Below are 17,858 nucleotides of genomic sequence, written 5' to 3'. Positions count from 1 at the left end.
CTGGTGCTGTTATTAGACTCATTTCATAGAAGGCAGCAGCTGGAATAGAGAGCTTAAATGATCATGAAGAAACAGAATCTGACATTTGAGGAAGGTCTTAATAAAAGAAATCCTTCCCCATGGAAAAAGTCACATTTTTTTTTAGCTGTGTTAATGTAGAAGAACTATTACTGCTATAAAATAGTTCTCCAGTGTTGATCCGGCCTAAGTGATCATGGTTATGAGTATACTTAAACAGCGCTGAATCATATAATTAATGGCACGACAAATTTACGTGCATGGTAAGGAGGACAAAAATCCTGTCTTTAAATCTTTGCAGTTAACATAAGCAGGCTGATCTGCCTTTGACTTGTTGTAAGTGGTCATCATTTGCTTACAACACACAAGTCTGTGATGCATGTTTCAGGTATCTGACTGCCAGAGCTGGGCCAAGCATTTCTTGTGAGACAACACAAGTGCTAATGCCTAGACAGACAGGAACGAACTCAGGTCATCTGTACAACCCAGTTGCCAGTACATGAAAGAGCCACGTCTCAGGGACCCCTCTGGCCATTTTGAACAGCTGTCCTAGAGGCACAATGCAAAAGGCTCTGTGTTGCGCTGCCAGGCCAAAAAAACTCTCCTTACTGAGTCTTCTGGTGTTTCAGTCTTGTGTCTCACATGGTACGAAGCAGAGTATTGTACATTAAGGTGGGGGATCAGGAATAGTTTAAACTCAACACAGACTGAAGGGTTGTCCTGATGATGTTTTACTCATAATTGGCTCTTGATGCATGCATTTGGCTCTACATGGTTGTCTGCTGGTGGTTAAAAAAGGCACTGAAGCCTTCCCATCCCCCTGTGAGTAGTTTTTAAGCCCTTTAAAGAGAAAAAAATAGGCTCCTCTGGCAGCAAATAGAGGCAACTGCCAGACTTCGGTAGATACCACCAATTAAAAATTAAAATAGCAAGGTAAGAGGGCGGGAAGAAAGGGTCGTTTGTGGCAGCGGGAACCCTGGATTCCTGAAACTGATGAAGCAACATCCCAGTTGCTGCAAGTGTTCTCACTTCCCTTGAAGCAGTAATTTGGCAAAATACCCCAGTCTCCCAGGGCATCATGTGATTTACCATCCTTGTTTTCTGGAACAAGGCTTTGCTAGACACTTGGTCACATTGCTCAGCTCATTTATGCCATTGTTAGAGACTGTCAAAACAATGATGGGTCATAAAATATGAAACAGCAACACAGAGTTTACTTCTAATTATTTTCTCTTCTCTCCTGCGTTGGAAAGGGTGATAAACAAGTCAATCTAATGAGCCCTGCACTGCTCTTATCTAATGCCTGCAGGATGCTCACCCAACAGCACTTAAATGCTCCAGTGTCAAAACTCCTGCCTGGTTCAGAGGGAGCAACATGGAGGGTTGCAGGAAGAAGCCAGCTCAAGGCGGGGAAGTTTGTTACCTCTTTTTCTTGGTAATTCTGCAGAAAAGCCTCGGCCACACAGAGTGGTATTAAGGTCTTAAACATCTGTGCTTATGGACTCCAGCCAGGACGGCACCCTCAAACTTGGCAGTTTCCATCTTCCTGGGTGTGTGATAGATGTCACAGCCTCTGTGCTGATTTCTAAAATAACACTGCTTCTCTCTTAGTTGCAGGCAAAAGAAAAATCCTTAGGACACTTCCTTGTTTCAGGTTCCTCAGAAATTTAAAGTAGTCTTTGAGTTATTGGCCTCAGAGCCCACGCTGGTTGCTCAAGATCCCTTTTTAGCAGCTTTTCTGCATGCTGAGTCCATCCACTTGCTATCCCTGGTGCTGGCTGTCTCAAATCCAAAAGGAGAAGTTTGGAACAGCAGGATGTTTCTTTTTATTTCCTTTTTGGTTTTGTGTCCCGTGTCCCCCCACCCACCCCCACCCCCCTCCCCACCCCCACCCCCCAGTAAGAAGCATTTACTTGGCTCTCTTTAGAAAGGAAAAGGATTGCTTGGGAATGGTTTTGCTGCTGTTTTTCCCCACCACCACCCTTCTTCTTACAGCTTGCGTCCTACCTCTAGACTCTGCTAGTAGCTTCCTACAGCTTTATCGGCTCTTTTTAACTGGCCTGGTCAGTATTTAGTTGTTTATGTGGTCTGCTTTTCCATGGTCTTGAATCTGAATCTATGAGCTAAATGTATTGGCAAAAGTGGCTGACTCAGAGGATAGCAAAGTTTGGAAAGGACATCTAGTCCAAAACCCTGCTGAAATCAGGTTGCTCAAAGCCTTGTGCAGTAGTTTTGAACGTTTCCAAGGATGGAGGTTCAACAGCCCAACACCTTTAGAGGCACTCTGGTATATATTAACATTTACAGCAATGTAACTGGAATCCATAATTGTGCATTATTCTTCCCAGTCACCACTCCACTGAGAAGAGCCATACTGGTAAGAATCTGCCCTTGCTTGGAGCTGTCAGAGCAGCCTTCTTGGCCAGGGCCATCAACTCCTCCAGCCCCGTGACCTCCCATCCCTTCTCTCCTTGGCAGGGATCACTGCAGTGGGAGCTGCCTCCAGGTCCTGCTGACTCTTTCGACGGCACCAAGACACTTCAGTTATCTTTCACACCATTTATGAGAGGACATAGCTAATTACTCATTGATTTATTAACCTTTCTGTGGGAATGATTTTTAAAGCAGCTTCAACAAACCCTTTTCATTACTATGAACGCAGCACAGATTTATTTTTTAATTCCTGAAAAGAAGGGTTTCATCCACCTGCAGAGAGAAAGAAAGCAGCGAGCTGGTAAAAAACACAAGCAATGGTAAAACCATTGCAGGAAGGATGATTCACCTTTCCACCAGTCTCTTCACAACTTCCATAGCTCAGTCCATGACACAAAATGCTTTCTACTCGTGCATTAGCTGATTTCTGCTCTAGGCACCATTTCTTTGTTTTCAGATGGACCTACATGCTGCAGTTACTGATGGGGCTTCTCTGACGAATTTCGCCATGGTCTTGCTGAAGGGCCGGAGATCAGAGGGGAACCACATGGTCCCAGGGCTGCAGGCGAGGGCAGGAACGGTTGCCAATGAACTATTTAAAGAGGGGACGGGCAACCACGGGGTGCATGAGAGGGAGCTGTGAGACCGGCTGTGGCGCAGGGAGAGGAGTGTTAGGGCAGTAGCCAGAGACCTGGGAAACACCTGGAGGAAGAAAGGTCAATAAGAATTTTTTAAAATCCAAGAAGAGCTTTCTTTTTAAATACAACATGAAAAAGTTGCAAAAAACCCCTTTTGTTAGGAAACGGGCTGTATAATGCAGTGGAATGTCTTAATCGGTGCTTTAACGCACCTAACAGCTGTAAATTAATTTCCTCCTCTTAAAAAAACTCTGAAATACCACCTATAAAGATTCATCACATGTAACCCTCCAAGAAAAAAACAAGAAGCAAAACCACGTGTGACACCACCTCTCAAAAAAACTAATACTGTTGCCAAATTGTATTAAACACCAGGCATGCAATTATGACTGAGACAAATGATAAACTACAGTTCAAGGCGTTGCAGCCTTCAAAGGGTTAATTAACTGGCCTTCATCTAAACGTTCCAATACTTGACTGTTTCATGATGCATTTGCTTGAGCCACAGCCCTGAGCTTGCCATCTGGGTATCATTAACAATACCAGGTGAAGGCTGGTGTTCGGGTTAGGATCTCAGCGATGCATCCATGGCTGGGAACATATCACACCCCCCCACCTCATACTTCACACAATGGGATTTGTATAAAATTCATGCAGAGAGGGGAAAAAAAAACCCAACGATAAATTAGCCAACTGCTATGAAAGGCAATACCAACCTGGACGCGGCAAGCGCGTCCCCCTCTGCCCACGCCCCTGCCTGCCTCTCTGCGGCCGGACCAGAAGCATAAACCTCTGCTCCAACCCAGTCCGACACCCGTCACCTCCAAAGCTCTAGTGCTTTACATCAATCCGGCACCATCAACATCTTGGCCGCTAATTGCCATGAGAAACAATCTCCTGAAGCTAATAAAGTGTTCTTAAATTCTCCCTTAGGTCTCAGATTTTTATTAATTTTTTTTTGGCCTGTGCTGGCTAACCACATTCGGATGTGGCAATGAGGTTTTAGGTTTTTTTCAACAGACCACAACCACTCACACAAACAAAAAACCTGCTTGGTGATGGGCGGCTCTGCAGTGACGCTCTGCTTTGCCTGGGGTGTAGGAGCAGTATTTGCTTTTTAACCACACCACGGCGCGGCCGGGAAGCCGCTGGTTTCTGCAGTGCAAGGACAAACTCAGCACGGGCCCACGTGAAGTTTGATAATGGAGGGGAAGGACTTTGGAAAAAGCAAACAGAAGATTTCCTTGGGAAGAAAACTGCCAGCTGAGAGCAGATCTGCGGCTGTCATTTCCCAGGGGCATACATTCAGGCCAGGGCTTGTTCTGCTCATAAAGACACACAATTAGGCCTCATTATTTTCTGGCTTTTGACAGCACTTAACAGTAGCCATTTTCTTTGATAATAGCATAAATGAAGACCAAGGCTAAAAGTCCATCCCCCAACGCAGGCAGTATTTCCAAAGACATGAGGTTTGGGTCAGAGCTGGAGCAGGAGGCCGGCACCACACCAGCTGTAAGGTATCTGCTCAGCATGCCTCAGGGTTGAGCTTCCACAAGGATGGAGAAGTAGCTTCCCCCTGTTCCTGGGGGGAAGGTCAATACGGAGGCAAAATATGAGAGACCATTCCTGAGGATGACCCATTTCTGCAAGATGTGATGGACCTGTCACCAGCAAAGCAAGGCAAGCTCAGCAAGGAGGAGCAGATTTTGGGCTGCAATCACGGGAAAGTGGTCCCAAGCCTCCAGAGCTGTCCTGGGAGGGATGAGGACAAAATCTACTGTGCCCCTGAGAAAAAGCAGCTCTTCAAAGGCAGTGGGCAGGAACGATCAGGAGGGTGGGTGACATGTTCTGGTGGAGGTGGCTGCAGGCAACCCCAGGGCTTCAGATGATGTGGGCACCGTGGCCTGGCAGGAAGGCATTGGTTCAGCCCCTTGGTTCCCCCTGGGCTTTCTCCCTTAGAGAGACCTTTATTCTCCCCTCTTTTCTCCCTGGGAAGAAGCACTTGTGACTTACTTCAATCAGATGCCACTCTGTCGTCAATAAGGAAAACGGCCTCAATATTCCTGTTGTTCTTTTCTGCACCCTGTCTTCATCCCATATAAGAAAATTGCTCACGTTGCTATCTGTCCCCCCAGCACCACCAGCACAGGTAACAAATAACCGTGTTGTTCCTTCCCCTTTGCACAGCTGAAGACCCCATTAGCCACCTCCACCGCTGCATGGGAGCTCGCCTGCCACTGCTGACAGCACTAACGCAAGAAAACCGCAGGAGAACGGTCAGTTCCATAGAGTGTTAACTTACGGGAAAGATCAGGGCCTCAGCCAGAGGGAGAAGCTGAAAATGCCACAGACTGGCTTGGGGAAGGCTGTGCCTTACTGTGTCCTTAGGGCTGGCCCTGGCTCACCCTGTTTTTGCCTGTCACTTTGATCTTGTCACCAGCAGGCAGGTGGTCCCCCAGCTGCCCGGTTCGGTTCGTGGCCACTGACGCGCCATCCACGCAGGAGCATCTCACGGTCTCTGCCATCCTTCCCATGGGAGATGCATCCTAATTAAATTATTTTAGTCTCATTTTGATGCTGGAACTTAAGCGAGCTTCATGCCATTTTCTTGAAGGTGAGGTGCCCCACGAAAGAAAATAGGCACAAGGAAAGAGCTTTTGAGAACATGCAGTGAATTTTGAGGCTGCATGTTATACCCCTGATGCTAGTACAAGTACTGCACTAAAAGTCACGTCAACCTTTTAAAAAGGAAGAAAGATAAAGTAGCAATGTAAATAACACATCTGTTAAAAAAAAAACAAAACCAAAACAAACTCAAAATAAACCCCCAAACCCTGAAAACCAGGGACAGTGCAGGAAATCTCAGCTGCAAAACAAAAGCTACATCCAAACCAGGCTGCCTCATTAAAGTTATCAACTATAGAATCAAAAAAATTAAGAAATTGGAGTCAGACTGTTTTTGTCATGCCCTGCCTGGATTTTGGCTTATTTATACCTAGATCGGGCCACAGCATTCTGTATTCCCAGCACTGCGCATCTCTGTATTCAGTGACTGAACCCAGCACATTCAGTCCCAGGGAATAAGCCGCAGCCGATACCTCAGTACACACTCCGCACTGTGGCTTCAGGACAAAGATCCTCCCAGAAGCAGAAACTATCAGTGCTCCATAAAAAATTTCATTTTAATTTTTAACTGTTTAGAAGCAGCGAAATAAAACTGATTTTTAAAAGCTACAGCAATTTTTCTAGGAGACTTTGTCATTCTAGCTTTGGTGATGTGCAGGTGATGCTCACCTGAGTCAGTTGCAGGAATGGCTGGTGGGAATCTCGCCATGCCTTCACGCTGGTTTAGCACTTGGTGGAGCACAGCCCCGGCCGGCTCTGTGTAAGGAGAACCCCTTTTTTGTTCTGTATGAGCTGGAAGCAAAAGAACGTGGTTTTCCCCTGCTGTCCTGTCCAAGCTGCTCAGTGGCAGCATCCTGCCTAACACCTGCTCTCAGCTGGGCAAATGCCCTCAGCAAACAGGAGGGACTGGGTACAAGGTGCTCTTGAGCCAAGGGACCCCTTTGAGGAGCAAACTTCCAGAAAACCTTGATGACACCGAGATTCCCACACTGCAGGAATTGTTGCAGAAGCGTGCGTTGGCCTGTCCACAGCCCTAGCCAAAACACCGTGCCAACAACTGCTGCTGCTCAGGATGAAATGCATTTGATCTGCGACGGAGCTAAAGGAGATCTCATGAAGCCTGGCAGAGGGAGTCAGATGAAAGGAATAAAAAAAGCAAGTGGGCAGCACAGGGGTGTCCTGATTGCGGGTGGCAGGGAGGGGTGCAGGTGGGTGCTGCAGCAGCTGGCAAACCCTTCCTGCCCTAACAGCTGCCCTGGTGGGCACAGACCCCCCTCCTGCTACCTTGCTGTGCCACAGCCCGCACTGACACCACACCTGAGTGGGACTTGTGGGAGCCTGCAAGAGAGGAGCAGCCCTGGGAAGCACCTGCTTCAAGAGGGGAAAAATTCAAGCTGCTTTTGCAGGAGAGATATGAAATGCAGGAGCCGAAAAAAGGGGACCTCTCCATCCAACATGCCCTGCGTGTTCAGAGGGGTCGAGCCTCCAGGCAACCACCCTGCAAGCCTCTGAAGCAGCTGGCCTGCCTGGCTGCTGTGCTACAGGCCAGACGTGTCTGTCCCATGTCCCCCTGCTTCCTACAAGGCCGCACAAAACTGCCCTCCACTGAGGGCTGGGGAATGAGCGGCTGGGATTATGCCCGCCAGGGTGGCCGGGAGGTAGGGGGAAGCAGGGGCTGGGCTCTGCTGCAACCGTGCAAAGCTCCTGCCTGGGAGGTGGGTTTCAGCCTGCAGACTGATGTTCCCCTGAGCACTCCAAGCCATTTTAGCAAATCTGGGCATTGCTCTGTGGGCCAAAGGCATGACTGTAATACGTGTGACAGGTCAATGATAAACAGGGGAGAGATCCCTCCCAAATTACATCATCTTTCTGTACTGCAGCCAGGCCACAACTGCCGGTTCTCTGCCCAGCTTGTACAGTCAGGCCACAGACTGGAGGAGTCACTGGCCTCCTCTCCCATCACACCAAGGAAACACAACTCCTGGTACCCACCAGGCAAGGGGGGACACCAAGAAGCTATGGCCATGCCCAGGTCTGCTAGCCACTCCCCCGCTCCCTCCCCTGGGACTTCACCGACTTGTCCTTAAACAGGGGGGAAGAGACAAAGGTGGTGTATTTCTCTGGTGACTCTCACCCTATCCATAGCAGATTTTCTAGCATCCCATCTAGACTCCTTTGCTGACAGCATTTCTTGTCTCATTCCTGGTGGGCATGGGGACCAATCTATTCTTTTCAGCTTTGCAGCTGCCTTTCGTATGTTTAAAATGTTAAGCCTGCACTCAGCATTTTCTTCTGACATTATACGTTACATATAGATAAATATTTACATATTATGCACACTTATTACATACATATACACATTATACACACATAGATATTATACATTCATATCCATATGCATTACAAAGGCTTTAAACCCTGAGTTTAGGTAGAACGTGAGGTATAGGCTAGGACATGGTTCTTGTTGGAGTTTGCTCCAACCTCTTCACCCAGCTGATGGGAAAAATGTTTTCCAGCAGAGCTGGTGGTGCTGGAAAGCTGGAGATACACTCCAGAAGCAGCGTTGATAATCACAGTGATCCCTACAGAGCTGGAGGGAAGCTGTTGCACCCTGAGGTAGACCTCTGGACTCTTTAGAAGGTGGCAGGTCTTTGGTGCTGGGGCGATGCACTGCACCGTACAGCGTTCGAGGCCAAGGACTTCATTGGTAAGTGTCCCAAGCTGCTGTTGTCCCGCAGGGAAGTGCCTATTACAAAGCCGCAAGCTAACAGAACAGGCAGTGTCTCAAACATGTATGGAGGTGCCACTAGGAGGCTTCCCCTGGTGAGGAGCCCCATGAGAAGCTCCAGACCTCACCTGTGACCCTCAAACCCAAAGCTCAACTGTACGAAGCAACTGTACAAAGCTTCGCAAAATGCTTTCTTCACCTCCCTTCTGCTGGGAACACGAGAAACAAAATGAAACCTACTCAAAGTACACCAAGGAGCAGATTTTCCCTGACCTGTTCAGGCTGCCGCATGGAGACAACGATTTCCAGGACACATTGGGGGTGAGGTGTCCTGCCCCAATACCTGCCAACAAGCAGGCAGCAGGTTACGAAAAGGGAAGCTAGATTTCAACTTACAGTCCACTGCTGCCAAGTAGCCACCTTTACCCCTGGCAAAGGCAAAATAGGTCAAATAGTTTATTCCTGGGTTTTTAGCAGAAACCAAGGAGCCAGGTCATGGAGGAGGAAGGCAGCTGCCAGCCAGAGCTCCTGTCCCAATAGCACACAGCTGGTCACTGAGCTACTTCTCCCAGGTGGTTTTTCATCTGTGAAATGAAGCAGAAGTGCACACGGGAGCTCTAACTGTAGCAGTCCTGCATGAGCTGAGGCCAGCTAAACTCCCAGCTCCACTTTTATCACCAGACTAAATCTGGTGACAGTAACCTAAGTGCCTAATGCAGTGATACACCCACATAAGATGTCGCAAAGGGACAGTTTTTAACCACTTATAAATTATCAGTCACCTTCTCCAAAGTGCAAATACCACCAACAGCCTCTTAAGCAGCAAACCACCTCAAATCCGTTGTTTGGTTCCCAGGGACGAGCCTGCCTCGAGGCAGCCACCCACTGCGCAACCCTGAGCAACTCCAAACCAAGTCAGTCAGGAGCGAGTTATTCACACAGTGAGTTTCTCAGGTGTAACAGAGAGGAGCAGCCTGAGTTGGGAGGTCAGTCCCTGGGCATGGAGCCTGAAGCTGGCAGCAAAACCTGCCCAGTGAGGAGCTTTTACCTCTCTGGCACTTCTAGCTCTCACACAAACTTAGCTTGGGAGAAATACTGATGCAGTTCAGCAACCAGCTCTTCTCATGGTCTCTGAGAGGGGAGAAGAAAAGAGCCCCCAAGTTCTCAGTATCAACACTTTAATGCTTGCGGTGTTTCTTTTTGAGTAGGCGATGGGAGTTGGGGTAGAAGAAAAAACCCGATGCGCTCAGGGGCCCTGAGGAATACTTACAGCAGTATTCCTGCAACTGGTACACGAGAAGCTGTCCCCAGGTTACGTCAAGAAGAAACACTGAGTTTAATAAACTTCCATTATCTAAACCTGTAGGATTCACATTTTCAAATTCTCTCTCCCATCGTTAGGGGCCAAATCTTTCTTCTATTAAATTTAGGGTAATATGCAACTCCTTAGGCCAGTAAAACTCCTGGAGTATTTCAAGAGCTCAAATGTTGACTAAAGTACCAAACACAGAGAAAATTGTGACCACTACAAGCAGCGATTTCCTCCCTTTCCATCAGTTTACAGTATTTCAAGCACAGACCTCTGGCTCAGCTCCCCAGAAACACCCCCCTGGCTCTGGACAGCCAGGCAAAGCTCAGTGCAGACACCTGGCGCTGTGCTGCTGACGTGAGGTCAGGTTTAAAACCCCAGCGCTTTGATAACAGGGGAAGCAGGAACATGCTCCCACTGCAGAGGCAAGATGCCACCTTGCCAAACACTCCCCTTGGACTGCGCCCTTTTCTCACAAAAGGGTTAAACATTTCAGCACAGAACCCTGAAATGCTGAGATTACAGAGCTGGAAGTGAGTGTTATCGGTAAGTGTCTGACACAGCGTTGGAACATCCAGCTCCTTCTGTGAGTTCACAAACAAGCCCTTTGGATGGAAATTTTTCCATGTGAGATGCAAGCATCAGCATGCGTTTTAGCAGCAATTCCTTTTTTTTTTTTTTCTTCCTTCCAAACATGAAGAGAAGGGGGTTTAAGTACTTATTTTTTTAATTTTTAATATTTGTTCAAAACTAGTAAAGGCAACGGCTCAGAGATGTGAAACGTTGACAAGAGATTGAGGGATGCAAAAACTGGAAGACTGCCTTTTTTGACAAAGCTACACTTTTTGAAATTTTGTATGTATTGGATTTAAACACGAGAATTTGTCAAGTCCAAAGACTCCCCCTACACACATTTCATCCCCTGAGATGTCCTATGTGCTGATGCTGTGCTTAAAATGACAAAACCCAAGACCACAGAAACCGTTCCCGGAGAACTAATGTCAAATACTCTGTTACAGTAGGGCCAGACCTCACTGGTGTTATTTCTCCTGTAAGCTGGGGTCACCACAGCAAGGGGAACAGATGGACTTTATCCCTTATTTTCAATGTTACAAAATACAGGCTGTATCTAGATTTCAGGGAGCCCTACCAGGATGCAGAAGTATAAAATGCAGGGGGAACCAGCTGTTAACTGCATCAAACAGAAAGAAACAGTGATGGGTGTAATCCCAGGGCAAGAAGGATCTCCCTGCACAAACCAAGCACTGAACTTGCTGAAGCCACTGGCAAAATATTTCCATTTCATCCTCCTTTTGCATGGACAGAGAATTTATACAGGGGATCATCTAGCTCCATGAGGCAGGGTTAAAAAAAAAAAAAAAAAAGAGCCACTAAAGTTAACAGCTTGCAAATAACTAAGATGCAGACATGAATGAGCTCCCTTATGCTTCATTTACAGCACATTAGAAAAATCCAACCACCAGAGTTTTCCACATTTAGTAAAGAGAAAGGTTAATTCATCTTTCACATCTTTTTGCATCCCTGGGCCCTACTTAATGCACATTGAGCAAACTGAATTCCTGTGGGGTATCTAAATCCTTCACAAAACTTGCTGGTTCTGCTCTAAGGTTGTGTGGTGACATTCATCCTACTTTCCTGCTGAAGGCAGAAAGCAGTAAAGACTTTAGCCTTCATTTTAGAACACAAGAATCATGGTTTTAATATTCTTAGCTGTGATACTGAAGGCTGTAATGTTCCCAACATACTTTTTTAAAACTGAGGTTGGAAAACCCCCCAGCTCTTACGTTCCTTTATAAACTCATACGCTGCTCAAGGTCTCATGAATGCATTTGAAAAGGAAGCTGCTCGTGCTGCTGCAGCAGTGGCTGAAGATCTCCAGGTCTAAGCCAGCAGCACACATCAGACCTGCCTGCGGTAGCTTCTGCGGCAGGATAATGCACGCACAGAACAGAATCAGGTAAGGGCAAAGCTGCCTTAGTTCTTAACTCCACATTTTAAACATGAGGCAATCTTCCCTGAGCAGTCTGAGATAACATACACCACCCTGAAGCGCAGCCAAGCAACTCAAGGTGGTTTCAGCTCACCCTGCCCTCACTGCCGTGGAGCTGACAGCTGCCATCACGACAAACCCCTGCAGCACGATGTCCCAAGGCTTTGCCTTTTGGAGCCCACAATTTTCTACTGTTTTTTTTCCTTTTCTTCCCGAGAAGCTCTTTGTAATGGCTTGGTGTAATTTGTTGTCCTACATACATCTGAAGAGAAGCATAATTATGCCACAAAAGGGAGTATTTTTTAATGCAACAAAATAGAAGGAACACAAGTAAGCTGCTTTGGTAGAAATGACTTGTTTGAAACGCACTCGGCACCTAGAGGCCATTATAGATCAGATTAGTAACAAAATGGGCCTGAACTATCATTAAGTCTACTGAGATTTTAAGAATTTTTTACAAAAACATGCCTGTCAGTGGATCATTTCTGTTTAGCAGATCAAGCAAACAAAATGAGTGTCTGTAATTTTAGAAGTTTGGGAGAACATCAAGATATCCTCTAGGCTTCATTCTTTTTAAGTAATCTTGAAATAATGCATCCTTCATTCTAATGTAGTCTTTGAAGTCACCTAGGTAGTACCTGCTGGATGATTAAGAGGTTGCAAAAACCCAACACAATTCGAGTTTCATTTTGCCAACTGAAAGCTGAAGGAACCAAAAAGATTAAACTTTGCTTTGGAAACGGGAGTTGGGTTCTCTTGAAATCTTTATCCTTTATGTGCCCATGGAAGAGCATTTGTAAAGATTTAAATACAGCACTGGAAGCTCACCTCCGTCACCAACCCACTCATGGAGGCAGAAGGGCTTCTCCAGCTGACTCACCCAACCCACACAGAGCAAAGACGGCAAAGCAGTCGCAAGCACCCTTCGAAAGGTTTTCCTCCACTGGTGCTGTCATGTAATTAAAGCACGACTGCATTAATTAGGGGGCTGCTGGACAATTCAAGCTCCCAACAGCTCCAATCTATCCACAACCAGCACCCCAACGGGGCCACTCGTGCCTGAGGCGAGGGATGCTGGTCACCCCCCCCTAGCCAGGGAGGGCCACCGCAGGCCCAGCCTCCCACCTAAAGCTGGTCCTGGCGCACACCCCCTCCCAACAGACCTTAAAATTAGTGCTGAATCAGCAGTCAGCCTAGCTCTGGGAGCCTGGAAAGGATGTTTCTGGAGATAGAAAAAGACTGTGAAAGTTCCCTGACATCTTGAAACCTTTAAACTGAAGTCACTGTTTTAATAGTTGTGTGGATCAGCTGCAGCCCACTTACCACGGCCTCCTGGAAACGTCTCTGGAAAACTTCTCCTTAAAAAGTATGAAAGTCCGTACTGGAACAGCATCCAAAGTTTCAGATGACTGCATTAGCTTACTTTATTCATTCTGGTAACATACTTCAAACCTTGATGCGGAGTTCTGCTAATATCTAGTCAAAGACAAAAACCCCTAAGTCAATCCATGAAGACTAAGCAGTTTCATAATCTTCAAAATAAGTTCTTGAATTTTTTATAGTATTTGATAGCAGCTTTTTATTGGTTACAAAACCTAAGCCCATATACAAAATTAGGAACACATTTAGATGCCTCTTTGAAAGAACGTTTTAGTCTATTTTAACTGATAGTTTAAAAAAATAATAAAAACAATGCAATTTTAAACACTGTTCTGAAAACGTAAAAGTGCAGCAATATACTTTGTTTCCTTTATTAACTATGAAATGGTGCAATCCCAATCAAAAGCTGATAAGGTCACAACAGAAAGAACTGAGCAAATGCTTTGTCCTGCCTTACCCAGTTCTCTGATGTTCACTTTTAATGTAATGCATTGAGTGCAAGAAAAGGATCAAATCTTCACAGTAGTGGAAAACTGTTGTTTCAGTATCAATTTGTATGTAATCTCTAGGACAATAGCGAGTGCAGGCTGAACAGGGTATCCGTCAGTCTATATGGCATACAGGGAGACTAAATTCAATTAGAAGGGGGGAAATATTTGTTCACAACAACACCTGCTGGAACTCTAATTTCACAAAAACTTTGTGACCTTACCTAACTTTGACTTTTTATTGTTTAGTTTTTAGCGAACACCACACAGTTTCAAGATTTTAGACTATAGTGTGTGAATAGGATGCAGTTACCATATGAAGCTTCAACTCAACTTTTGGGAAAAGAAAAAAAGGCACAATGAACTTCAACTCAATTTTATGTGCACAAGAGTTGAAAAATCTGAGCCACCTTAAAGAGAAATTGATTCTAAAATTTATAAAACCTATAAATAATCAGAGGCCAAACCACTATATTAAAACAGATTATCTAGCAAGTAAAAATCTTGCAGTTTAAACATACACTTGTATCCAGTTGAGATACAAGACAACTCACTCTTTAAAGTGGCTCCACCTTGGCAGATATATATTTAATGAATGCACACTTGCTATGCGTTGTTCATCAGTGGAAAAACAGCTGATCCACAAAGCTCTGATGGCATCTGTCCTTATCTTCATCACAGTAAATACAACCCACATCCAACAACTAAATTAGTTTAGATTTTTCTATCCCTTCACATCAATGCATTGGGAAATTACACCCAGTAAACAACAGCAACAAAACCAGTTTGTGTGATAGCTTACACAATTTCAAAATTATCGATCTTCACCCCAGCAATACCAAAATCCCTTTGAAAATGACTGGGTCAGACGATTTTCCAAAAGCAATGACCTCACATATCTTATGTAAAGTTATTTAATGTGCGCTGCACATCAGGTTTATGCTGAATAACAGCAGCTTCCACACAGCCTCACACATCAACCAGTTTGTATCTTTTTTAATTACGTGAATAAGATTTGAGACTAACTTCTGAATTACTCTTCCAATACTCCAAGAATGAAGCTTTTATGACGCTTCTAAGTAGTTGCTGGTTTGTTGCCAACCACATCATCATAAGCACTGGTTACTAAGTAAAAAATAGTTTAAGACTAAATTACAGTAAACATGAAAGCTCCACAGTTTAAACCCAATATAAATCAACCATATCCAATTATCAATTTAAAACGAAATATATTGACTACTGAAAGTTGAAAGCAAGATTCTTTTTAACTAATACACTTTTGGACAGAATTTTTTTGTTCCTACGTCTGGGACTCTTGCTTTCAGCTTAAACAGAAGTTCAAGTCCATAACAGGTTGTAGCTCAGGTAAAATACCATGCACAGCATTTGATTACTTCAAAACAGCAGGAACACACAGGCTGAAGTGAGTGGTCAAATAGGGCTCGCTGTTCTCAAAAATTAGGTATAATGGCAAAAGCTTTACCAGTCCAAATCTACAGTTCATTCTCCAACCCTGGTTTCTGAGGCAGTTAATGAACACACATCAATTACTGATAGCTGAAGTAGTTTTTTGTTTTAAACTTAAGTGTTTAATCAATTGCCAAGTGTTTTTGTTTTGTTTTTGTTTTTTTAAGTTACTTTTATTTCAGTTTCACCAATGAAATTCATTTGGCTTGCATTTTTGAATCTATTCTTCCACATAAAGTATATGAAAATATGTTTGTGGAGGACGATGATGGAGGCTCAGAGCAAACTGAGCCCCTGTGAAGTCTTCCAAAATGTACGCATCATACCAAAGTGTCTTGATCCACAGCGCACCATTTTCCAAAGAAGCTACTTTTCCGTGGAAAGCCAATGTGCCACCACTATGGAATATTCTTAACAAAACTGCAGATTGCGGTTGTCAGCATGTGGCACCAGGAAAAAGGCAAAAAAAGGTAGTTGGGACTGTTAAAAAGAATTCTGAAACAGTTTAAGAGATCATGCATATGCATTTACAGTCCATGTGATAGTGATGTTTGGCAACTGCAAAGTGACCGATACATGGCTTGCTTTAGAAGCATCAAAACGAAGAGGCATGTGTGTCTTGGAGCCTTTTGTTTCTTCACTTGGTAGCCATCTGGTGGTGCTTCATACTGGTGTGGGACAGAGAAGCTGCACTTTTTTGAACTTAAAAATTAAATTCTTTTGTTTGAAGGTTGGCCGTTGGGTCAAAGTTGTAAGTACCTCCTTGAGTGGCTTCAGGAATGAGACTGGGATCTTCATCAATCTATAAAATACAACAAAGATACATGAGAGGCCAATCCTCTGCACAGTTCAGTACCCATAGAAGAGATTCACAAACATTCAACTTTTTTTTAAAAACAATATTATTGTAATAAAACTACATCAGTTTTTCCAAATCAATTCTTCAAATATGTTTAAAAAGAACACCACATCAAATCTGTCCTACCATTAGGGAAACAGAAAATTTTAATGGTTAGAGACTGGGTTGCTGCTTGGTCAAAGCAGTTGCTATTTTAGCTGTCTGATTTAATTTTCAATGCCAATTTTTAGTATTTCTGGAGTTGGCTAATCACTAGTTCTGAATTCCAAAATTAGTTTTGTACTTTCTCCCCTTTTCTTTCAACATGAAAATAATTTTTATTGGCAGCTGATAGAAACACTTATATAAAGCTTAAAAGAATACTAAGTATCTCCTATCAGAATCTGAAGGATTTAGAACTACTCATTTCAGAGCAGTTTTATATAGCTCTCTTAAGTGCAATCTGAATTTTTTTTAAAACCAGAAGTACTTCATTACTCTCTGGATATAGAATGAAAGGCATCAGTATCCAACTTCACGCAGCTTCCTCAGAGCTGTTAGAATTTCGGTATTTTCTGCCTCTAGGAACAGCAAATAACACAGTAGCATCAATACACACAACTTCAAGCCCTACTCATACTCCTCCAAATCACCAGCTGCACCTATTCTCTGAACATGCCGCCTCTAGGGACCAGGCTGCAGGAACCATAAAGCTCGTTTCAAACCATGTGCCATTCTGAAGCGGGCGAGAGCTCTCCTGCACGGTCTAAACAGCTTTCTGAGATCTGGCCTCACAGTAGTGCAGACATCAGAACTGACTCACCTAAAATCTTTCTTTCTCTTTACTTTGGGTGACAATACTTAAACTGGAGAGAGATTAAGGCCTTTGGTGACAGTAACAATATGTAGAGGAAAGAATGGGACATGTCATGCCCAAACAAAAATCGAATCTGGTTTCAGAATGCTTTGCAAAATGTTGAATTGATAAATTAGCACTTCTGCCTTCTGCAGGGGTACCAAAAGTAACATTATCTAAGTTCACACGCCTTTAACACAGTAAAGTCAGAAAGCCATTAGTACTGGTCCTAAAGTACATGCCTGTGCACTTTACAGGGCTCAGCAAAGGCTGATGGCATTAACAGTGAAGGGGTATCTGGTAGCCAGCAACATCTCACGAGAGTACAGAAGACCCTGAAGTGACAAGAAGGCAGGAATACTCCTGGGTAGTCAATCTTAACACTGCTAACATAACCAGTCTCTTGTCTCCCTAGGGCAATTTGGAATTTTTTTCCTGGTTTTGGGGGTTTGTTTTGTTTTTTCCTCCACCAGTCCTCAAATGACAAGGGTTATTTTCCTACTTAAAATTACTGCCTGCAAATGTGTCTGATTTTGTTTTAACTCCTGTCTCCCCATCATGGAATTTCTATACTTTCAAGTTTCACAAGCCCCAGAAAACATGGTAACAGTATAAAGGGTAATCTGAAATGAAGTCTTGCTCCTGAGTAAAGGAGGTGAATTCAGCACATCAGGCATAGATTAAATTGCATTAGTTTATGTAAAAAGTAAATGCACAAAAGGGACTACTAACCTCAAAAGAGGTATTTTTCCACTCACACCAACTAGACCATGCTCTTCAGTTAGTTACAGAAGTTTCAGAGCCATTATGGAGACTATTAAATGCTGCTCACAGAATCATTACAAGCATAGGGAATTTTCCCTTAACTCTTGGTAACTAACGTCACAATCACATGATGGGCCCATGAATTGAAAATTAGCAAGTCCAAAAGTTAGAGCTGATATCTGAAGAGTTCAATTTAAGAGAAGAACTGAAGACATAGTCCTGCTATGCTGCAGAACTACAGACACCCTGGATGGCCTAGAGAAGATAATTATTATTCATCTTCAAATAGCTTGTTGAAGTGC

At 44.4% G+C, this 17,858-nt stretch overlaps 1 protein-coding gene across 1 annotated transcript in view; it reads right to left on the bottom strand.

Annotated features, from left to right (window-relative positions):
- Window positions 1–13,321: 13,321 nt before the first annotated feature.
- KPNA3 (karyopherin subunit alpha 3) overlaps window positions 13,322–17,858 on the bottom strand; it is a 48,771-nt gene continuing 44,234 nt past the window's right edge. The window contains exon 17 of the mRNA XM_037375945.1: window positions 13,322–15,899. Within this exon, the coding sequence (XP_037231842.1) occupies window positions 15,801–15,899 (99 nt within the window). The 3' untranslated portion in view covers window positions 13,322–15,800. The remainder of the gene's footprint in view (window positions 15,900–17,858) is intronic.

This window comes from Falco rusticolus, chromosome 2 (genome assembly GCF_015220075.1).
Source record: "Falco rusticolus isolate bFalRus1 chromosome 2, bFalRus1.pri, whole genome shotgun sequence".
In the NCBI taxonomy this organism is placed as follows: Eukaryota; Metazoa; Chordata; class Aves; order Falconiformes; family Falconidae; genus Falco; species Falco rusticolus.
This window is presented reverse-complemented; position numbering and strand designations above follow the sequence as displayed.